Below are 24,997 nucleotides of genomic sequence, written 5' to 3'. Positions count from 1 at the left end.
GAAAACAATGGACACACACACACAAAAAAAAAATCACATTAAACTTCACATAAAACGTGAAATAGTACTCAAATGTTAATTCATGACAAATATAAGATGATCTAAAACTGAAAAGTCTTTACAACACCGTTTACACCCGGTTCAAACACTGAGTCAAACAGTGAGTTTACCTTTCGATGGGATGTGAATGAAGACAGATTTGCTGAATTCTCCAAACTCTTTCCCACCGAGCATTTTGCACCGAACCCGGATCTCATGGTTGATGTTAGTTTGAAGCCCGTAAAGGGAGCACCTTGTACTCAAAACAGGGTCAGCCTGTGGTGAAAAAAATAAGGTTTCAAAGTCTGACATTTAGGTTTCCTTTGACAACAATAAAAAGATTATTACCAAAATCAGCCAGTGTGCATGCTCCCCAAAAACCTTTTGAAAATGCATCAGAGCTCGATGGGTTAAAAACAACCCCCAAAACAAATCATGCTGGATATCTGTACTGATATGTACCGGGATAAGGTGCTAGGAATGAAAGGATGCCACATAATTTGATGGAAATGAAAATGATCAACCTACAGAGGGCCGAATTCAAAGACACATCAAAATCAAAGCAGGCAAGTCCATTTTGCCAAAATTCAACTGCAGCAACTCAAAATGATACCAGGTAGTTTGTATGGCCTCCATGTGGTTGTATGCATGACTGACACCATCATCATAACGAGATGATGGATGGTGTCCTGGGGGATCTTATCCCATATCTGGGAGTCACTGAGCTCGAAGGTGCAACCTGACAGTGTCAGATTGAGCAAAACATAACTATTGGATTTAGGTCAGGCGAATTTCGGGGCCAGTCAGCGGTATCAATGTCAGACCCACAGGCTACCCTCGTGACATTTCTGATTGTTTGGTTAGAGACATTCACACCAGTAGCCTGTTGGAGTGCATTTTGTACCTCGGCAGTGCTCATCTTGTATTGATGGCCATTGCCAGAGGTTGGACTACTTGTGCAACCTCTTTAGGGTCCAGGTATTGCCGCATGCTAACAATAGTGACACTGACCCTAGCCAAATGCAAAAAACCCCCACAATTGCAAGCAAAAAAACCAAAAACCAAAAAAATAGGAGGTAAAAATGTTAGCAGCCTCCACCAGTAAAACAATTCCTGTTATTGGGGTTGTCTCATTGTTGCCCCTCTAGTGCATCTGTTGTTAATTTTAATAACACCAAAGCACCTGAAACTGATTAACAACCCTTCTGCTATTTAACTGACCAGATAAATACCCCAGAAGTTTGAAGTGCTACTTTAATTTTTTTGAGCTGTGTATTAGATTCATGACACACCCACCATTTCCCACACCCTGGAGCTGTTGTCACGGTGCTGAACTTCATACTGCAGCTTCATCCACCCTGTCTCCACACCTGAAGATGGAGGAGGCTTCCAGCTCAACAGTATGTCATAGTGGATGCCAGTCAAACTCACATTCAGCAGCATCCAGTTCAGGCTGACAGGAGGATCCGGTTGCACTGCGGAACAGAAGGTCACTTTAGAGCACTTTTTCATCAGTAAGGGGGCTGGTGTCAGGAAGTCTTCCACTGGACTGAACTAATTAATTTGTTGAGTAATAACAGACGGATCCTTACATCACTGTCCTCGACTGTCTCTTTCACTGCCTACATGAAAGCAAGCAAAGACCAGGACATTGCAAATGATTGCTGAACTTGTTTTTACAAAGCAAATGGAATACATGCACTGCTGTAATCGCCTCTTCTTGGAATTTGGCTGCAAGTCATCCTGAAGCAAGATTTCAAAACCTGACATCAAGCCTTTAGTCACATTCGGCCCGAGAGAATTAGTGAAGTCAGCCACTGATGGCTTGGCTCGCCGTCAATGTTCAGATTTAATCATGTTGAAACAGGAAAAGTTTTTCCCAAACAGTTGGCACAAAGTTGTAAGCACATTGTTGTAGATATTTCTATGAAAAATAGGCTTAGACTAAACAATAAAAAAAGGGGTGGGGGGGGGGGAGAAAAAATGTTATGAAACTATCAGTAGATGAAAGTCATGTGTGCTCTGTGCTCTATAAAGATCCTAACTAAGCGTTTTCACAACAGTAAGTGAAAAACTTTGAGCTGCACGAGGCGTTAGAGGAAAAGCTGGAAGATATGTCTCTGCTCTATTTTTTAAATGTTCCATTTATTGGCCTTTGCAAACGTCAATACAGATAAGTCCTTCATAAATAAACCTTTAAAGCAGACACAAAGAGAGAAGAGGTGAGAGATATGCCGCCTGGCGGGGTGACGACAATAAACCAAACGTTTCAGGCTGACGGGTGAAAAACTGCATCCCCAGTTTTTCTTTTTGAGGAATACTGGATGTGTAACAATTTAGGAGTCGAGGATAACGTAAAGTAACAGATTATCAGAAATGTAGCAAGGCCCTGACCATGTAAGCGAGTCTCATATACATGCAAGAGCATTTTATAATCAATTCTGCAGGACACTAGAAATCACTGTAGCTCTGTTAAACCTGTTCTGCAGCTCCTATGAAGCCTGAAAAATATGCAAATGCTAAGACTCATGGGAGATGTTATCCATAATTGCACAGGCAATCATAGGAGGGATGACCTGAACTTTGGCCATAACCCTTTATGTTAACCAAAAATTCCCTTTTTGAAGTTTTCTCTAGCGAATTATAAGAAAAAGATCAAACAGAAACAAAATTTTGTAACAAAGATCAAAAGTATTGTTCACCCCTGAAAATGTCATATAACCACCTCGCGTACTTGTGATGCTGTGACAGTTAAAAGTGGTGACAGTGTAACATGCGAAAACTTTACAACTGTATCTTTTTATTAGTCTTTTCTAACATAATAATTTCAGTGTGTGTAAAGAGGCAGTGAACTCACCAATGTCATTAACAAAGAAACCCTTCTCATCATAGAGGATGGTCTGATCCCTGGAACGGAGCTGGACGTTGTAATATGTCCAGATCGAGGTGTGGTTCTGATCGAAAAAGCACTCGTTTGGCGTCTCGTTGCTGTAGTGAGGACATTCACTCCAATTTTTAGAAGACAGATGAGGGGGTCTGAATGGTGGGGGACAGGATCAGCGCATTAGTCAGTTACAGTAAGAAATCCATGAGCAGTGCAAGGTCACGAACAAAGGGTTGTTCCCATGTATGCATGAAATGCGATTTCATGGTAATCTGCAGATAAGATTATGACCTACCCTGCTAATAAATGGCATTTTGTTCTGAGGGGAATTATAGATAATAATGAAAAGAGGCAGTATGATTAACTAATCTTTTAAATATTCTGTTTGAGTTTTGAGGAATAAACAACTGTATTATATGAACTCATCAAGTATGACATGTATGTAAAATTAAAGCAATTTATCTAGTTTTTCCTAGTTTCACAATCAAGCAACAGCTGATAACACATAAAATACAGCCAAAGGATTCATGGGTCATGAAGGTAGTGCAGGTCGGCCTGGTGACAGTCTGGAGCTGGATTGGAACTGGGATTTTCATTATTCCTCTTTTATCTTTTTATTGCATTTGCTGACAATTAGAAAATTTACTTTGCCTGTGTGAAAACGTGTGTACTTAAAAAGAGTATTTAAGGCAATAAAGCGTAAACTGCCCGAAGTTAGGCGTGTTAAACGTTACAATATAAGCTGGACTTTGCTTTGTCAACAGAGTGAATGTCTGCACCATAAGTTTAAATTTTACGCATTGGAGGTATAAACCCAGTGGCCCTGATTGACCTAAGCAGCTAAATGATGGTTTATCTACACATAAAGTGTTTCTATTGTGTTTTTGCTCACTTAACAGGCTAAAAATACTTCTATTCTAATACTTTAAAATCATTTCAAAGGCTGCAAACAACTGGCGTTTTCCTCACACTACATATGTGTAGAAACTCTTTAAAGCTGTGCTTAAGAACCTGCAGATGTGCGAATGCCTGTACAAAACAGGCACCTATGACCCATGTTTTTCTTCTTTTTTCCCCTTCCTAATCTTTCCCAAAAAAGCACTCTGGTAGTGATGAGAGATATTTTCCTCTTACACATTTATAAAGTAGAATAAGCGGAGAGCTCTGAGATCAGAGAGATTCTGGAAAGGGCCAACATTCCATCTGCAACGGAAAGTCATCATGTCTGGGGAAGCACAGCCAGTGAGGTGTGGACGTCTCTCAGAGAGAACTGAAGGAAACAGGGAGAGAGGAACAGAGGGGAAGATTACGCATAATTATCTTTAATACAGCAAATATCTACTTCTCTTTTCTTTTCCTTGTTGCAAGTGTTACAAAATCTTGTTGCTTTTGAGGATTGCAAAGATACACTTCAGTGACAAGCTAATAATGGTAATCTAACTCCACTGAGGAGCGCAGCCACAAGGCGAGTATCAGCAGTTTCCTGGAAGTCATTTTATTGCTCTTTAAGAGAAAGCAGCAGCTGGAGAGTTCAGTGCCACGACGCTCACGGAACAAGCTATTTGCTTTTGCTTTACCTAGAAACACAGTTACACAGAAAGAACCTCCAGGAATCTGTTTTACTGCCTGAATAAACTCGAAACACGTGTGCAGAGAGCACATTTCTGCAGTTTCCTTATGATACGATACAACTGAGAACCTTCACAGACTTACGATACTCTGTCCCAGATCCTGTCTGTGTGAACTGTGATCAATGCAAAGGTGAAAAATGTGAGCATAATGTGGTTTAACTGGTCTTTTCTGTACAGAATGAAGAAAAACATATTTAATTCAGAAACCAAAGTTTAAGTGGTGCATAATATTCAGTGCATAGTTAGTAATTTAGCACTGCTTCTTGTTCTTTTCAAGCACTGATGTGCATGCTCAACACGTTCAACCATAAGGTCATTTTGCCCCTTTATTCAATGCTTTCTGCAACACAGTAACATAACACCACTTTAAACATTTGTTTAAACAATACTGATGACGCCAAATATCTACTGCACTCTGCAAGATACGCGTGGGACTTTTCTTGTGGTAGTCATAAAAACTGATTTGGACTTGGCTTGGCAATTTGATTGAATGTGGGCAGTTTCCAAAACTATGTGGAAACGATTAGCAGGGTTTTTTTTAACCCTAAAGCACAAACGTGTTATTTTTCAATTTACTGCAAATGCTGAACTCATATCAAAATGCTGTGTATATGTTCACATTCACAATTTATAGTTATGCAAACGTTTAGACACATATATTTAGCATATATATATTATATAGAACCTTTCTGGGGATTTCAAAGTACTTCCCAACAGCAAATAACAAATAAAAAGACAAATATTAAAACACAAGAATGTGTGTGCCGGTTCTCAGTCATCCAGGTCATGGTAGTCTAAGGAAAGAAGGTTAGTGGACTTCTTTAAGTTTCCTGAAGTTTCACCTCTCATCCAAGAAGCTTCCTCAGTTCTAAGTCCAGTCACCTTCTTTCCAAGCTCCTTAGATCTACTATGACGAGCCCTGAGAGTGAACACCAAGGCCTTAAACTAACTTTCAGTGCAAAGATGACACAAAATAGGTGTCGCACGGGACACCAGAAACTTTCAGTATTATCTGCTGTATTTAGCTTTAACTAAAAATCCACTAAGTCTGTCTGAACCTTCACAATACGTTACTGTTTAAATGAATACATGCTCCTCTTTACTTGACGTTGTGGCCCCTATAAAGGTAAAATGGTGTGGAAGCTGCTCTCAGCCATGGTTAAATGACTCTTTACGTGCTCTACGACACGTTTGCAGCCAAGCTGAAAGACGGTGGAAAAAAGATAAGGTCCAGGTGTTTTTTGATATCCTTCGCAGGACCCGCCAGAATTTCAGAAATCTGTTAAGTTGGCTAAAGTGGCTTTCCTGTGGGCTGTCATTACAAATAACAGTCACAATCCACATTTTTTATTTAAAACTTTTAACTCATTGATTAATCCCTGTCCTGAAATGCCTAGATCGTCTTCCTTAGCTCTTTGTGAAGAATGTTTAAATCATTTTGCAGGCAGAATCTTATCTCTAAGAGTCTTGCACCCCCCTGTGATGAGTCAGGCCCCAGCTTTACGATGCTCCACTAACCTCAATCAGTTTCATCCAGTTTCGCTCCCTACTCTTAAGGGTATAATTGATCACCTAAAACCCTCAAACGCTGTTCTTGACTTCCACCTATCTCGCATTATTAAAGATGGGTTTAACGTTATCGGGCCCCGTATTTTATCACTAATAAGCCTGTCATTATTATTGGGCTGTGTTCCGGCTGCTTTTAAACATGCTGTAGTGCAAACTATACTCAAAAAGAGCTGCCTCGATCAGAAAGATCTCGCTGACTTTAGACTTATTTCCAAACTCCTGTTTCTGTCTAAAATCCTAGAGAAGATTGTTCATTCCCAACTTATCGGGGAAATTTTTCAGTTAATTTAAAAAAAAAAATTTGTATTTAGCAAAGATTTGGCCCAAGGGTAACAAGTATAAAAAGAACAGCATAGAACCTAGCACAGACCCCTGGGGGACATCAGAGGTAACAGGGGCAATGGAGGAAGAGTGGGTACCCATCGTAACAGAAAAGGACCTTTCGGATAGATCAGATTTAAACTACCTAACGCATCTGATTAAATTCGATTTTTTAAATCTCGATTAAAAACGTATTTATTTAGCCTTGCCTTCCCTGCCTCCTAGACCCTGCATTTTTAAGTGTACTGTAACTTATCTTTTTTTGCTTTTATTAATGTTTTTATGATTTAACCTTCAGCCTTTCGGCTTGTGCCTACCTGCTGTATCATTGGTTAGTTATGTCTCCCACCTGTCAGTATATTTTATTTTTATTTATTTCATTTTATTATTTTATTTACTTGTATTTATTATTGCTCTTAATTGGTTTCTGTGAAGCACTTTGGCATATATCTGGTTTTTAAATGGGCTATATAAATAAAATTGTATTGTATTGTAATTGTATTGTTATCCAGAATCCTGCAGCGAAAGCCCTAACAGAGACTAGGAAAGAGATCACATTTCTTCCATATCATCATTGGCTGCCTGCTAAATCCAGATTTGACATGAAAGTCCTCCTCACATACCAAGTTCTTAAGGATCAGACCTGATCGTATCTCAAAGACCTCATAGTATCATATTATCCCAATGGAGCAATTCTCTCTCAGACCGCTGGCTTGCTTGTGGTTCCTAGAGTTTCTAAAAGAGGAACGGGAGACGAAGTCTTCAGCTATCAGCTAAACTCCCAGTTTAGGTTCAGGAGGCAGGTACCCTCTCTACTTTTCAGATTGGGCTTTAAACTACAAATCTGGAGGACCTCCTGTGATTTTGTGCTGGGCACCTCACCCCTATTCCCCTCTGTCCTTGTTTATCATCATATTTTCATAATGATGATAAACCATTAACCTTGTGTCTTTTCCCCCATGAAGTCCCACTTGCTTTGTTCTTGTTCCTTCCTGCAGATGTTTCGGCTTCCGGAGCTTTGTGTTCCCGGTGTGTGTTTAATGAAGCCTCTAACAGGCCAAATGTTTCCTTTGTGTGCTGTTTGTCATCTCTCTCTGCTAAACTTCGCACCTTCCCCTCGCTTTCCAACTAGTCGCACCAGATGGCTGCCCCTCCCTGAGACTCCACCACTGTGCAGCTCAGAGCAAGATCGGCAACGGTTTTGGTTTTCTCCAATATTATAGAGATTTCACCTTAAAACTAAATGCTGTTAACTGGCGCTACAATTTTGGGAGCTCCTGGTTTACACTTTGTTCCTTTTTTTAAATGAAAGGTTTTCAGTTTTGTTCATATTGTTTGTGATTTGTGTATCATCTCCACAGGGACCGTAGTCCCTGCATTTTGTTTGGTTATTTTTAGGTTTGGATTCTCTGTGTGTCTAGTTTACTGTTTGTAGAGCAGTTTTAATTTAGTGCCTTTTGTTTAGAAGTTTTGACATGTTTATTTTCTGAGCTTCCCTATCCAGTCTTTATGGTGTCTTGTTTTTCTACCTTTGTCGTTTGAGTCTTCAGGTGTTATCTTTATTTACTGATGTCTTTACGGAGTTTTTGTTTAGTTAGTTCCCAGTTTGTCTTCGTCTTTTAGTGTTTCCTTGCCCCTGTCTTCTTGTGTAGACATGTTCAGTATGTTTTCTTGTCGCACTTGGTAAATGTTTGTATTCTTTTCTGTTTGCTTCCTTTAGAAACTGTGTGCACTTCCTTTAGAAACTGTGTGCACTTTTACTTCCTACCCTTGCCCTTTTCTGATCATTCTCAGCTGTTTTTTGTTAGCCCTTATGTGTCTCCGTATAAAGGCATCCAATCCTCATTTTTGTGGTCCTCCACCTGTTTACTTCCAAGCGTTCCTAGTTTAGTTTTGGATTCTATTTTGTCTTTGTTTTGGACTCTTGCTGTTAGAGATCTGCATGCATGATCTCTAACAGCCCGCCTCTCCGCTTTTGGGTTCATCTTTTTTAATAATATTTGATATCAAATCAGGGATGTGGGAATTTTAAAAAAAAAACCCAAAACAAGGAAATTAGTTTTGCCAAATAAAAAGGCACTTTTTAATCCATATATGCACAAAACTTATAATTAAGGATGTTGGCGCTTCAGCTGATTTTTCCTGACTTTCACAGAACAAATCAGCAGCGCTGATGGGAAGAGTGATTTTTTGGGCTTTTTTCCCTCCAAGTGAAAACCAAATAAAAGCCGGTATTATCTCATCTTAAAAACAGTTAAATTTTGTGTGTCCATCATGTCCTTTTACACTATATGTTGGTTTTTTATTATTTTCCTGAATTTTATTTTATTGTACACTGGTCAAAAAATCCAAAGGAACACTGGATATCTACACTGATATGGACTGGGCAATGTGTTAGATTTGAAAGGACGCTACATTGTTTGATAGAAATGAAAAGAATACACAGCAGGTTAATCCATTTTGCTGAAATTTCATTGCAAATGAAAATTGTATTCTGTAGTCTGTATGGACCCCGTGTCCTTTATGCATGTAGAGACATTCACAACAGCAGACTGCTGAAGGTCATTTTGTAGCTCTGGCAGTTCTTATCCTGGTCCTCCGTCCACAAAGGAGCAGATACCATCCTGCTGATGGGTTAAGGACCTTCTACAGCCTTGTCCAGCTCCTAGAATTAACCGCCCGTCTCCTGGAATCTTGAGTCTGTGCTGGGAGACACCGCAAAGTACATCTTGTATGTTGGGGCTATCTATTTTGTGTATTTTGTTGACTTGGGTGGTTAAACGTGACTTGCTTTGGCTAAATAGGGCGTGTATGGACAGCAGTCTGCATGGGAGAATGGGGATATGTTTGTGAAATGTCAAGTAGGTGTCCTTTTAAATAGAAAGCTGAGAGCTTTTTTTTTTTTTTTTAAAAACAGGCTGTTAGGTAAACACAGCAGTAGCTGCAGGCAGCTGACTACATCAACATGTCCGAGAGGATAAAACATGAGATAGAAGTGTGACAATGAGATGACTCCTTCACATCTGAGAGGCAGCAGATGAATAGCTTTGGCCTGCTTCAGAGAAAAAGCCGTCATGGGTTAGAATAACCTGTGTATTCGATCCCCTGCTCCTCCTTAGAACTGTGTCAGGATTAAGAGAATAATTAATTTGACACTCAGCTATGTGGTGGATTCCTGTAGCTCAGTTTAGTGATAAATGAAAACATGGAACATTTCTTTGAGTTGGTATGTGCTTGAATGTGAGCGTTCAAGAACATTACTTCATATTAATTATTATTAATTACTCTTAAACTGTAGGCAGGGCCCCACTGACGGTAGGCAGAGCAATGCAGATATTTGTTTTTCCTCTTTTTAAAGGAAAAAAAAAATCAACAAATAAGAACTTTCTGATGCAATTGCACTTCAAGTGAAATTCAACTTTGATCTCCTTGTAATGTTAATCATTGACAGAAATTGTGTGTGTGTGTGTGTCTGTGTGTGTCTGTCTCCGGGGGGGGGGGGGGGGGGGGTTGAAGATCCTTTTGTATAAATGAGTAACTTGCAGATTTGCTGATGTACTTTGGATCACTGAAACACTTTTGCACTCGGACACAATATTTTTGAATACAAAGGACTTCATGGTCGACTCAATGACTGCAAGATGCCCAAATCACCACCCCTCCACCACCATGCTTGATAGTTGGTATGAGGTCTGGTGATCTGCATGTGTTATGGCAGGACATTGTTCCAGATGCCTTTGGGTTTGTTCAGATGCAAATCTAAGCCATGCTGCCATGTTCTTTTTAGAGAGAAGAAGAGTTTTCTTTTTTCCAAGAAACCCTTCCAAACAAGCTGGACTTGTTCAGTCTTTCTCTAATTGTACTGTCAAGCATTTCACATGCTAACTGAGGCCTACAGATTTTAGGATCTAGCTCGGGGGAGGTTTTACAGTTTTTCTGAGTATTACACAGTATGACCTTGGGGTAGAATTGCTGGGTATCCATTCCTGGAAAAAAAAAAATTCTGGCATTGTGCTAAAATGAACCTGGATGCTCCAGACCGGCAACATGTCAAAACCTCTTTTTTTTTTTGCCTTCTTTTTTTTCCCCCCCAAAAAGCTAGTCACGCTTGTTAATAATGGAAGCAGCAAGGATGTACTTAGTTTTTCACTCGGTTGCACAGAGTCGTGTGAAAACGGTTTTTCACATGACTGTAGTGCCGGCATAGAAAATCTTAACCTTGGAAAGAGTTATATACTGTAGTTTGATATACACAAAGTCATATTGTAAAGTGCGTAATTTCATTCAAAATGCAAAAATAGCCATCTGCATCTCATGTGTTGACCCTCAAACAGTTTTCCTCGAATGTTTCTGACTCGAAGTGTGTTTCTACCACCACAGTGACACCATCGATCTTATCTAGCTTCATATATAATCTATGATCTCAAGGGACATGTAGGCACGTGACTGGGGAAGTATAGTTTGCATAAAACAATGACACAGAGGTTTGAATATGGTCTCTGTATGATTCGAATTAAAAAAGGAGATTACTGATGCCATGGAAAGTGTTAAATAATACTCTTGTTTCAATGGGCAGAAGGTATGCTGACCATTCTGGTCAATCAGTAACACTATGTGGATATGTAATAACTTCTAAATAAGGCATGTTATTAGTCAGAATGCCCAGCAGGTTGCAAATTAATCGTAATTCATTTAGCTCCACCAGCTAAAACAATAAAGTGCTTTCAAATGAATGCGACTTTAATTATGTCCCAATAAAATGATAAGAGGTGAAATTATTACTCAATCGATGGTAACAACATTGCTGTGAAATAATCATGATTTGATTTGCTAAAAGCACAGCTTCCCTGCTTAAAATGGTCTTAAAAGGAAAAAGCAAATGGGGTGTTGCACTGTTATTTGTTTGAGTTTAAGATAAGTTGCAACCAAATAATATAATATAATATAATTAGTGCTGTCAGCGTTAATCTCGTTAAAATGACATTAACGCCATAACCGCATTAACGTGGCAAATCTCCGTTACCGAGTTAGATTGTTAACCCGTTAGCGCCGTCCAGCCCCACGTACGGGGCGATCCGCGCTAACTGGCTAATGGAAATTTGCCACGTTAATGCGGGTATGGCATTAACGTCATTTCCTTCGGGATTAATAACGTATTCTGATTCTGATTTAACGAGATTAACGCTGACAGCACTAAATATAATACGATGAAAGGGTAAGCAGAGTAATTTTATTTTAGAAACACTTTTGCTAACAACAATTCTGTGATTTCAGGGTTCATTTCACTTGTATTTAAAGTACTGAGTGAAAGTGAAAAAGAAGACCAAATGGAAAAAGTGTATTGTGCCACAGCGTATTATACACATGTTATGTAGTTGGGCCATTTGCAGGCAGAGAAGTGATTAAAAAAACTAGACTGGCTTGCAAAGGGTTTTCATTTTTGTGCTTGTGCATCAAAGTGCTGCTGTGTTTGCTTAGCAGCCACCAAGCAGAGTTCACTTGTGGTGTAAGTAAACATGTGAGCAGGAGTTCTGGAGCAGCAGATATCATTAGAGCTACAAAACACGCAGACGGTTTCCAAGATGGCAATATCAGCTTACAGCTTGTTCTCATTACAGGGCTTCTCTTACAGATCTGCCACGAGCTTACGGGGTAAACATGTTTACTGCATGTTTATTTCTCAGAGGCCTCCTGGCAGCCTATTTCAGGGTAAAACAAAACACCCTTGTGTGATTTGTTTTGATAAGATGTGTTATGTTTTAGCTCTGAAGGGAAATAGCAGATAAATTAATTTCCTTTTGACGGACTGCCTCGTACACTTACCAAATCCACCTAATTAATCAGTTCATGTTTTTCCCCTTATTGCACCTGTTAACCTGTGCTCAGCATATTGGTGGGAAGCCTTCATTAATGTCTTTCCTGTGAGCAGACAGCGAAAACAGTGATTTAGAGATTCACATGCTCAGACATCAATAAGTGCACTCTCAGGGGGGAAATGCCTTACGCGCTACATTTAGAAAAGCCATTTCCTTCCTTGGCTAAGAGCCAAGAAGCCCTTATCGGTGATTAAAGTTCCAGCCTTTTAGAGACCCAACAAGCTTTATGGGCAAATCATGGGCAGGAAAACAGTTTATTCATGCCAAAAAGCAACAATATAACCTCCTAAGAGAGGAAATGCTGTTTTATCAACGGCAAATGTCCTGATTTCTAAGTAATATCCCCTGTGGTGCTCTAGTAGCAAAGAGGAAAAACACTTGTTGACCCCTACATAGACCACTCAATTCCTAGAAGTAGTACCTCCCACAGCTGGTGCTTCAGTATAGCTGGAAAGTGAGAGGAGTTATTTTTGGCTATGTGTGCTCTCAAAAGAAATGTACTATTTGTTCCAATGCCGTAGCTTGACCCAGATGATCATATAAGGGGCCAAATGGAACAAGCAAGGAGGAAAGAAAGAGCATAAACACCCCTTAAGATGTGACAGAGCTATTGTAAAAGTTTTGTTACCTTAGGTGAAAAAAACAAAACAACCTTGAAACTTGAAACAGATAATGTTGACTTTTATTGTGAAACAAGAACAAAACTGTTAAAGCCGACTGATTGTTCACTATTTTTTAACTCTTTAAAATTTATGTTTAACCGTTTCATTTTCAAAATGCTAGCGGAAATGCCAGATTGAGTGTGGTATTTTATGCCTCACTGGTTGCCTCAGATGTTACAGTCCTTTCTCATCTCCAGGGCATCAACTAGTGCCCCTTTGTCAAAACTACTGATATGGCAGATGAAAAAAGGCACAAGTTGTCCTTTTGCATCTTGCCCTGATGCACCATGTTAAGGATTAATTGAGCCCAATTGGTCCCTCCCAACTCATTATTTCACAACAAACAGGGCCATTGTTGTGAAAGGGTGTGTTTAAATCCAAACCAGTCCTCTCCTAATCCTATCCACGGAGATTTTACCTAAACTCAGCAGTCGTTTTCAGTGCCAAATCTAACCAGTGAGTGGAATTAAAAGTAAAAAAAAAAAAACTAAAACTAAAAAAAACAAATTTCATTAAGCTTAGCTGTAAGCTAATGATAGTTATATAAGAGCAGACGCATGCTGCTGCTATAAGCTGTACGCTTTACGTCCAGTGGATGCATGATCTGATTAGGCGACTAATCGCAAAAATAATCTGTGACTAGTCGACTATCAAAATAATTGTTTGTGGCAGCCCTAATTCATACAAGCACTTTTTCTACACCTAAGGCCTTTTACACACAGTCATACTCCAATGAACACATCGAAGAGCAACTTGGGGTTCAGTATCTAGGCCAAAGGTTACTTAGGCATGCAGTCTGGAGACTGGAGCAGCCAGCGATTGAACTGATTGGTAGATGACCCGCCTTCAAAACTATTTATCACGATATACATTTCAAAATTTGCGATAACGATATAACGGACAATATAATTGACACTAGACAAAATACTTTGCAACGCCACATTTTATTAGTGCAAAAAAAAAAAAAATCAATGTGTTTTCACTTAAACAAGCTGCTGTTTTTATGTGCATTAAAGTTATATAAAAATTTAACAGTGCAAATGCAAATTCCTTGCGGACAGTTTAACCAAAATGCATTTCGAGTGGAAATTGGCCGACATATCCTCAGCATAACCATGTATAATATCCACAAAACTTAAAAAGACGTTATACACGCACAATACAGTAATATTATGTTGAAGCGCAGTACATATCACTCCGCGAGGCTCCTGCCTACAATAGCAGTAATGCTATTGTACGCTTTTGCTATTGTACAAGCCATCAAGCGGTGCAGGTTCGTAGCTTAGCAAAGTCGTACTAAGACATTTGACAGATTTTCGAGCGCCGTGTACCACATAAAATCGTTTCGAGGTCAGTAAACACAACCAGAATTCCTACATAAGGCACACGGGATTATAATCTGTCGATTTTCAGAAAAATCAAAGGATTGATTTTAAGTGTGCCATATTTTCCAAACAACACGGTAATAACAACGGCCCGCTAGCATGCTCTACCAAAAATAGTGCTTTGTTGTGTATCTGATGGACGAAAGCTAAACCAGTTCCACACCACTGAAGTTGCAGCATTTTTACAAACTAATTCTGGTTCATCCGTTTCATTCAACGATCCGCTTTCGCCCTTCTCATTCTCATTTCTTCTCATTCCGCTGCCATACTTTTTCCGCCATGTGCGTATGAAAACAAAGGCACTACGCATGCACGTTTTACCCATATTCTATCGCGATATTTCATTTTCTTATCATTGCCCAACATTATACCGGTATTACCGTGAACGGTATGATATGGCCCAGCCCTACTGTACAGTACAGAATGCATTCAGCTTGTCAAATTTACATAATTCTTTGATCACTAGCAGTGTGACTCTGAAGCGCTGTACTGTATGTTTGCACGTTTTCTCCCCGACAAACACAACAATGTCGACGAAATGTTTTGCACCATCAGGTCTGAACTTTGAAAGTGTTTAAATAAAAAAGAAAAGTGTGAAAATGTTCATGCCTGTCTGAGAAATGTGTATAAAGTGTGTAGTGAGCAGTTTTACAGCCTTAAAACATCTATAATAATTGTAAAAAATAAAGCTGGCTATTTCGCGGATTTCACTTATCACGGGTTATTTTTAAAAACGTATCTCCCGCAATAAACGAGGGACCACTGTGCATAAACATCGCCAATGATCTGCTGAGTCAGCTACTGCAGAGCTAGAAATTCCTATGGATATAACATCAGCACAGAAACTGTGCAGAGGAAGCTTCATGGAATGGGTTTCTATGGCAGGGCAATTGCACGCAAGCATTACATCACAAAGCACAACACCAATTAGTGGCTATTATAGCTACAAAGAGGGTCCCAGTACCTTTGTCCATATAGTGTACATTTGTGTAAATACAATTTCAAGGCCTCTGGCTATATTTTGATGATGATTCAGCCTTTTTAAATTTATGTTGATTCTGAAAATCTTGTCTACACTAAAAAATTCCAGTGTAGATTCTCATATTACACAATTAGATCATGAAGTTTATGTTGGTTCTGTAGATATTCCTCCCACTGGACAAGCAGCCATTAACCATGGTGACACTAAACCAATAAGAATCCCTCCACAACATTTGAGATCACTGGAGTGAGTCAGAAATGTACAGGTCACTACAAGCTGGCTAGCGTGTTGCCAAATCTGTTTTTAAAAAGAACTCTTTTACTTGTGACTTCACTGTTTTCAATCAACAAGTTGTCCTCAGTCTCATTTTTTTTTCTAGAGCAGCAAACACTCCTGTCAAAACACAGCGGCCTTGTAAAATCCCACCTAAAGGGTACTGAGCACAAAGAGGATAATAGCAAACAGCAGGAGATTATGTTCTCTGTCCACACCTCTGCTAACTTACTGAGCATTATGTAACAAGACAAAGCACCGGATGTCCGTGTGTGACATAAATAACCAGCACAGACATAGTTTATCACTGTGGATAAAACACAGCCTATGTGTCCACATACACAGCATTTCCACTTCCATTTGCGGAGTGTTTGGTAGAAAGCCAGGCCTCTACGAACTGAACAGCTTCCCATTGTTTAACAACAGCCGAGTGCTCTCTGTTCAGAATTCCTGGGAAGCCACTTCACTAGAAATCTGCTCTCTGCTCACCGAGGCTCTTTGTGAATGTGTTATGCAACCCATTTCATTTAAAGCCAAAACAAGTCAGTAAGTATGCAACTATTAGTATTTTACATTATACTAGGCTCAAAGTCTCCTGTGACCATTAAAAGCATCCTGATCTCTGGTAATAGTTCCCCAGTTATTATGATGTTCCTCAATTTTTATTCCCACAAAACAGTTCAACAGCATCTGAAAATCTGGCTAGTAGAAGGCACCAGATGTCATAGCAGTAGAGTTGCAAAACACAACCAAAGGCACGAATTAATGTCATTTAATGACTGTGTTTTCAAACCTGAATCAGGTCTTCCACAGCTTTACAAACATGCATGCTGATTTATTGAAATAAATATTCAAAATCCTACCTGGTTCTGAGGCCGACTGCAGCACCGAAGCAGTGAGGATGTGAAGCACAAAGAGGAGCATGGTGAGAGTGTGAGCCATGGTGTGGAGCTGTGGAGGAGACATGTGGGTAATGTTAAGTTTCTCAGGGCAGTCCACTGAACCACACAGCTGACGAAGGCCCAGCCCACTACCACCATTAAACCAGTACGCTCCCACCGGGGCGTAACTAGATCTAAACCTCTGCTGAGGCACTGTTATTTAAGGCAAAGAATTTTTTTTCCTGGTTTACTAAAATATTCTATACCAGCTTCCCATGCTGAACGAATGTTACTACTTCGACGACTGCCACACTGCTGCAGGTGCTATACATTAGTAACAATCTCTGTATGTTTATAGTTTCAGCTTGCTTGTAAGAAAATTGGATTAACTTTATTAAACTTTGCACATTTGCATTCTTTTGCAGTTTTTCTGCACAATAACTGATAAATAAAAAAATCCATGACTTGAGTAAAGATTCTAAAATAATATATGACAACCTAGTGCTTAATGCATGTAGAAGACCAGCTGTACTGAAAACAAGAAAACACAAATATTATTTATCTCAGAAATCTCTGTCCTCCCCCTCTCTGTCTTCCTCTCTCCTTCTCTGTGCAAAGGTAACAGTGAAACAGAATTTATAACAATAAAGTCATACCGATATCCTAAATCAATACGGGCTGCTGCTGGCCATGGACAGGTAACATTCTTTTCACTTGTTCATACCTGGATCTGTAACTGTCCTATACTGTAAACAAACACTGAAGGTTAAAATTAGCCAGCCAGTGTTTTTGACACTATTTAAACAGCAAATATGCTTAAGCAGAAACTTATTAAGTCACTTTAATCACCCTTCATCATCACAACAATTTGCACTTTTGCCTGCTAACGCTTCAGGTAAGACTTGTTTTAAATCTGCACCACTGATTTGTGTCGTTAGATTACCTCTTCATCTTCTTTCTGGGTTAGCATTAGAAGTTAGCATTTTAGCATTATTTTCCAAACTATTATTGCTATTATTTTCAGGGCTACTATGGTTTTGGGAGTGCTTGAGCGCTCTAAAATTCTTTTCTGATTAGTTTTTATTTTTATTTATTTTTGACATTTTGCCTTTAATTCAGTTTATTTTCAGTTTGTTTGCTTGTTTCTGTTTAGCAGCTTTAGCTATTTATTAATTCTTATCTAGAACATTAGTAGAGGTGTTACAATAAGAACACAGAAGTTGTTGAAAGCAGTTGACTCACGGTTTTTGATTGGTTGAGTGGTTGCTGGAAGCTAATAAGCATCCGCCAGCCAGTTAGGGAATACACATTTTTCACTAGCAACCAGTGGTTGCCGGGGGCTCGCTGTATGACTGAGGCCTTTGTTAAATACACGGCTCAATTCCCCCAAAATGGATTAAGCCTCATCCTAGACTAAACCTTTTTTCAATAGAGTTGTCACAGATTTTTTTTTTCCTTTTAGTCTTTTAGGTTTAATCCGTGTTTGGGAAACTGTCTAGTAAAATTCTTTATAGTTAAGCTTTCAGTTTAAGAGTGAGTGACATTTTCAGATTTGTCCATCCACATGTCTAAGAAATTTCTGAGCTAACAAGCTAGCCCAGTGTCCATTTTAAGCTAGTTGCATGTTGCTTGTTTTTCCAGACACCACTACGTGCTACATCTTTTGCACTATCACAATTTAATGGATGCATTTCTTGTTACCTGCATTAAACTCAAGAAAAGAATAAATGACTAAGTCTCATTCATCCACACTTCAAATCACTTTATTATATGAAGCTCAGAGTGCACAAAGAAGCAGCAGCAGAAGCAGAAACTGCAGCTTCTTAACGCAACGAAATGATGAAGCAGTAAGACAGTTACACTCACTGGCACCTTAATTAGGTACACCTTGCTAGTGGTGACTTGGACCCCCTTTTTTCCTTTGAAAAACTGCCTTAATTCTTCACTGTATAGGTTAAACATGGTGCAAACATGGTGATAACATCGTGCAGTTGCTGCAGATTTCTTGGTTGAGTGGGAAAATCCCTTCAGATCAGCAGTTCCTGAAATACTCAGACCAACCCGTCTGGCACCAACAACGATGCCATGTTCAAAGTCACTTCAGTCACCTTTTCCCCCCGTTTCAATGCCCAGTCTGAACTTCAGCAGGTCATCTTGACCATGTTTACATGTCTAAATGCAGGCTTAGCAGATATGCATTAAAAAGCAGCGGAGCAGGTATACCTAACAAAGTGGCCAGTAAGTGCATATCCATAGCAGTATTTTAGCAGCTGTTCAAAACTGCAACCTGTTTAATGACATGTTTTTGTTATCTTTTTTTGCTACACAAAGATGGGGATGAGTGAGACAACACCAGTTATTCGAAAGCAGCAAGGACAAGCAGGTTAAGAAATGTGTTTTATTCATTATGCTTCTTGGTATTCACAAACAATCCATCTTTCTTGGAAAGGCATATTTCGAAATACTAAACAGATTTCTTCTGAACGTGACACCCAGCCAGTGGTGCTGGAGTCCTGCCAGCTCTTGTGAAATCCAACCTTACTACTTCTCTGGGCTTTGCGTAGCTCTTGTTTGCTGACATCAGTTGCAATTTTTTCGGTGCCAAATTAATCTACCCAGAACTCACTTCTGTGAGCTTAGATTAGAGGTGTTAATGAGGGATGATAATAAAGGTCTTTTTGTATAAATATTTCTCACAAACACTTATTATAACATTTAAAAACTTAGCACTGCTCAGACTGTTGGAGCTTATAAATTTGTGCCAAGGAATTTTCAAAAGTTAAAGAAAACGCAAAACCACATACATGTTAGGATGAAGGCGGTATTTGTTGTAGGCCTTGTGAATGACGCTGCACCACATACAACTCAGAAAACACTTTCAGTGGTTTCAAAATGTTTATGTTTTAATAATTTAACTCTTTCACAAATAAAGATCTTCTATGCATAATGATGAGTTTTCACACCTCAGATCAGGGATGTCAAACTCATTTTACACCGTGGGCTACATACTGCTTAAGTGGACCGGACCAGTGAAAGTCCTCCACATTTAATCCCTGACATACTGTATCCTAAAATAAGAAAAAGTACAATTTAAACAGCATGTCTCAGTGTTTATACATGATAAAAAAAACATGTTGCTCTAGTAAATGAATGAAATGTGTCAACATGACTTCTTAGGTTTAAATTGTAAGACATGAATGTGCAAAATTTTGGACACCGGGCCTCATGTTTGCGATCCCTGCCTCAGAACATATCAACAAAGATGTGGTTTGATCTCCATTCGAAGAGGCAGAGACCTTCTGATGCAAACCCATTCATGTTGTTCTCTAAGCCTGTTCAGCTTCGATCTACATGAATGTTTCTCTGATGTCTGCCGTCTTGCCAGTTTACCGTCTCCACTCTAATATATTCACTGCTATTTGTTGCCGTGCTATTCAAAGATGTGCAGCAAGGTCATATTTCTTTCTTCAACTAAGCTCACTTTGGAGCATTGACTTTCTTAGACTTAATTTACAAATCACCCAATATTAATTTACTAAAGGTTTACTGAATGATATCAGGACTTACAGTAGGTACATGTGTATTTTTGTATTCTTTTAACTTTAAATATTTATCAGAATTAGACACTTGCTTGGTTTACAGCAATCACTGATAACTTTCCTCCTTTTCTTTCAAACTCATTTTATACAGAACATCATTAAAAATGAAGAAAGTGACTGATAAATGCATCAGTTAGTTTCACACAATTAGATCAGGGTTATTCGATGTCAGTGTATCGAATTCCTCCCGTCTGACAATCTTGGATTTGCCTGAAAAAACAAAAGCTGCACTTATCGGGAATTATGCAAAATTTCAAGTCTCTACTGTGGTTATTTTTCTACAGGCAGGGCTGTTTTTAGATGATTTTCTAGCATCGTTTTCAGAGGGCCCATTTGAAATCCCATTATCTAAAGTCCTTGAGCTTAACTTTTTTAGGATAAATATCTCACAGTATTGTTCTGAGAAAACAGATTCTCAGCAGCTAACACAGATTGGCCCTAAAATGTTTCAATATATGTGATCACTGACAGCAGATTTGGAAACCTGCAGATACCACACTTCTGTAGGTAAATCACACATAACCTTTAACTTATAAAGTGGAGTCAAAATGCACACAGTAGTGTAAGTTAGTGTTTACCTCTGTTTGTCTACACGGAGTTAAGAAAGTAGGTTTCTTACATGTGCAGTTTTTTTGAGGGTTTTTTTTTTTTTTAACTCATGCTCTTCCAGACTAAACTTTGCTCACAGCTGCAGAGGTCAGAGCCTGTTAAATAAACACACCTGGGCTCCGCTACCATGTTCAAGGCCAATACCAGGTTCTAGAGAAGCTTATCATAACTTTTTAACATGTATTCAGGGCCTCGTTGTACCGGTGTTTGCACAAACAGACATAATTTCAGTTTTCATAATTTTTATGAGCCTTAGTTATGTCTAACGATCAGGCTTGATTGCCCTGTGTCCAACAGCAGCAGTAATTATAATGGGGACAAAGGAGGAAGTACACAAAGTATTCTCAGTGCTTCACTTGTTCCACATTTTTTCATGTTACAGCCTTATTCCAAAATGGATTAAATTCCTTTTTCACCTCAAAATTCCACACACAACCAAATAATGACAACGTAAAAAGAAAACAGCTTGAAATTCTTGAAGTTTTTGTGTATATCACACAAATATATTGCTAATTAGTGAAAGCATTATTTTAAAAAATAACTAGCATTTAATAGAATCTGATATGATTGCAATTTTTAACACTGTGATATAATTATATGTTTATGCCAACATATACTGCGATATATCATGGGGTTTTTTTTTCAACTGCAAATGATTCGCCTCAAAGTTACATTTTGTCAGTATCTGTTTTATCTAATAAGATTAAATTATCTCATGCCAAGTCTTTATTTTGCTCACCAACCTTTTTAACTAAAAAGTGTTGCCCACAGACAGAGTCAGAGCCATCACTCTGAGATTGAATGGGTCAAGTTGGCAAATACATCCAACCTGTTTGTGATAATACAGTAACTAACTGTGAGAAATTATTTAAGATCATAAATCTGTTTATGCTTGAAACTAGGGCTGGGCAATATGGCCTAAAATCCATATCACAGTATAATCTGAAGCATGTGCGGTAACGATATATATCGCGATATTCTTTTCCTCTGTATACAGTGTTTTCCGCACTATAAGGTGCGCTTAAAATCCCTTAATTGTCTGAAAAATCGACAGTGCACCTTATAATCCGCTTTATCTATGAATTCTGGTTGTGATTACTGACCTCGAAACCAATTTTATGTGGTACAAGCGCTCAAAAATCTGTCAAAAATGTTTTAGAATGACTTTGGTAAGCTACGAAGCCGCACCACTTGATGGATTGTGGGAGCATTACAACTACCATAGTCAGGAGCCTCGTGGAGTAATCTGGGTCCAAAACTTCGTCTGCTTCAGGTCCCAAAGTCAAACGAACACTGCGGCATCACTGAGAGTTAAAAACTGTCTAAATTTTTCATCTTTAGTATAATGATCAGCGTTGCTGCTTTACCAAGTGTAACAATTAAGTTTAACATCCAAGCATGAAAACAGAATTTATTAAATTTAACAGAGTTAGAAGTTAGCAGGAAGTTAGCTCGCTAGTTTCCACCTAAACATGATATAGCATGTTCTGACTGAGAGATTTCTGAAAGAATTTAAACATACAGCTCTGCTATCACTTCCAGCATAAATGAAGACAGAAAACTAAACAACAGTGACTTTTGTAGAGTTAGTGAAGTTGGATTAGCTGGTATATAATGATGTGCTACGTGACCGCTAGCGACACAGCTATTTTAGCATAACAAACACAGTGAAGCTAGAGGATGAACGCTAACTTTTTCCACTCGATAAAGGTTAACGTGAGGGTTCCTGATGGTTAGAGACAAATGCAATCGCATGGCATGATGCTTTAAATGGACCAAACTTCAGTCAGGAGAACAACTGAGATAATCCATCCACAATACGAGGTTAGTCATTAATTTACTGCAACAACATGGAAATAGAGCAGCTGCGAGAGAATTCAACATTGATGAATCAATGGTATGGAAGTAAAGCGCAGTTTTTGGTTTTCCTCATATTCCAAAACGTGCTTCTCTTTGCTATTACTGCCAAACGGCATAATTTGCAGATGATATTGCTTGCAGCCACTGCGATGCTTTCGACCAAAACAGGCTTGATGACACCATCAACATGCGCTATCGAGGTACAGTGGTATAGTCAAAATCTCTACTGTTACATTCCCCTGAGGGGTCTAGGCGGGGAGGGGGAAGTAACAAAAGTGACCGGGTCAGAAAAAGGAGACGGACAAGCCGTTATCACCATAAAAGAAACAAACAAAACTCAGGCGGCGGTCAGTAAGGCAAAAAGTCAAAAGGAATGCGCAGCTCACTAGCTGGGAACACCACAAGACACTCAGCTCACTAGCTGGGAACACCGCAAGACACTCAGCTCACTAGCTGGGAACACCGCAAGACACTCAGCTCACTAGCTGGGAACACCGCAAGACACTCAGCTCACTAGCTGGGAACACCGCAAGACACTCAGCTCACTAGCTGGGAACACCGCAAGACACTCAGCTCACTAGCTGGGAACACCGCAAGACACTCAGCTCACTAGCTGGGAACACCGCAAGACACTCAGCTCACTAGCTGGGAACACCGCAAGACACTCAGCTCACTAGCTGGGAACACCGCAAGACACTCAGCTCACTAGCTGGGAACACCGCAAGACACTCAGCTCACTAGCTGGGAACACCGCAAGACACTCAGCTCACTAGCTGGGCCCACACAAAATGGCACTCTGGCCCAGAGCTCACCCTGCTCTGGGCTTAAATACCCTTAATTGCTGATGGGAGTCAGCTGTACAGGAGGGAAAGGTGGCACCTCAGGCAGGAGGTAGTGGGACACACCCACACAGGCACCCTCAGGAGAGAGCGAGGCCCTGCTAGGGCCGTAACACCCCCTCCCATAAATGCAAACCCATGGTTTGTCAAATTACCATAACCAAAAATGAGTCCATAACCGTTTCATGACGAATTTTGCAGGCTTTCCACCTACCAAACCGCGTAGCAACGGTTAGGCATGGCCTGCGGGAGCTGCCAATCCCATCTCAGTGGGTTCACCACATTACCAGAGAGTGGCCCCAGACCCTCAAAACAGTGTCCCATGGGATAGCCGGGGCTTCGAACCATCGCGTGTGGAGAACCCAGCAGGCAGCTAGCAGGCTTCACTGAAACACAAACATGATTGTTAGCAAGGGGTGCAGGTCTGAAGGGTGGTTTTGAACATGGGTCAACCAGCGGCAGCTCAGGGTTAGTTGGCCTCATACACTGATTACGGGGTGCTACCGAGCAACTGTGCTCCAGGTTTAGCCTATCAGTAGGCCTGGCAGGCTTGTCAGTTTGAGAGCCACGACTGACTTTACTCAAAACAGGCCCCTCTCGTGTTGAGTGGGCTTTCTGTTTGAGTGCCAGTCTGACACAATTGGCAACCACATGGCCAGGCTTGTGACAGAAAAAACACAGTTTGGGCCTAGGTCTTAACACCATAACTGCGTTTTCCTTCTTAGCTGGCCCACTCTCACCTGTCCAGGATGCGCTATAGTGCAGAGGGATATCCTGTCCCACAGCACTTGCTTTGTGAGTCAGCCTAAACTCATCTGCCAGGGTGGCAGCTTGCTGTAGAGTTGTAACCCTCTGTTCACTTAAATAAAGGGCCACAGACTCAGGAACAGAGTTTTTAAAATCCTCCACCAGCATAAGCTCACGTATGGACCCCACATCCTTAACCTGGCTTGCTGCACACCACCTATCAAAGAGCCTCGCCTTCTCCCTGGCAAAGTCAAGATAGGACTGTCCCTGCGCCAACTCCAACCGTCGAAAATGCTGCCTGTAGGCCTCAGATACCAGTTCATAGGCTTTGAGGACGGCACTTTTGATCTTTCCATAAACCAGGCCGTCCTGCCTAGACAGACCAGAACACGCTTCTTGAGCCTTACCTGTCAACCGACACAGCAACATCACCCCCCACACATCTTGAGGCCACTGCAGTGCAGTTGCCAGGCGTTCAAACACACTGAAAAAGCTGTGAACACTGGATTCACAGAAGTCTGGAACCAGGTGAATGTTATTGCTCACAAACAAGCCTCTAGACACCTGTACACTAGCAGCTGTGTCAACCATTTTGGGGATGGTGAAGGGTTAGAAACACACCACCTAATTAGGACCACTGCCACACCCGTCTGCCAACTCAAGCAGACTACCCAATAATTAACCGATTAATGGAAAACTACACAACTTACTTTAACTGACCAACTTACCTCTTGCAGTATACACTAAACAAACACAACTTACCCAGTTCCTAAGCACAACAAACTTTACCTATCTTCTGGAGCGTGCCGGGCTCGAGGCAACTTGAAAGGCGAAACTTCA

At 40.1% G+C, this 24,997-nt stretch overlaps 1 protein-coding gene across 2 annotated transcripts in view; it reads right to left on the bottom strand.

The window, feature by feature from the left end:
* The window catches only part of LOC146570511 (growth hormone receptor-like), a 33,575-nt gene that overhangs the window by 2,635 nt on the left and 5,943 nt on the right, over positions 1-24,997 (bottom strand). For both annotated transcript variants that reach the window (XM_085278988.1, XM_085278989.1), the window contains exons 2-6: positions 16,486-16,573; positions 4,058-4,193; positions 2,897-3,075; positions 1,336-1,514; positions 171-315 (exon numbers count right to left, since the gene is read on the bottom strand). In XM_085278988.1, the coding sequence (XP_085135114.1) occupies positions 171-315; positions 1,336-1,514; positions 2,897-3,075; positions 4,058-4,193; positions 16,486-16,564 (718 nt within the window). In that variant the 5' untranslated portion in view covers positions 16,565-16,573. The remainder of the gene's footprint in view (positions 1-170; positions 316-1,335; positions 1,515-2,896; positions 3,076-4,057; positions 4,194-16,485; positions 16,574-24,997) is intronic.

Source organism: Mchenga conophoros, linkage group LG7 (genome assembly GCF_057382185.1).
Source record: "Mchenga conophoros isolate Kocher_MC1m ecotype Shallow Benthic linkage group LG7, M_conophoros_male_GT1.1, whole genome shotgun sequence".
Taxonomy (NCBI): domain Eukaryota; kingdom Metazoa; phylum Chordata; class Actinopteri; order Cichliformes; family Cichlidae; genus Mchenga; species Mchenga conophoros.
Note: the sequence above shows the minus strand (reverse complement) of the source record. Positions and strands in the feature narration are given on the sequence as shown.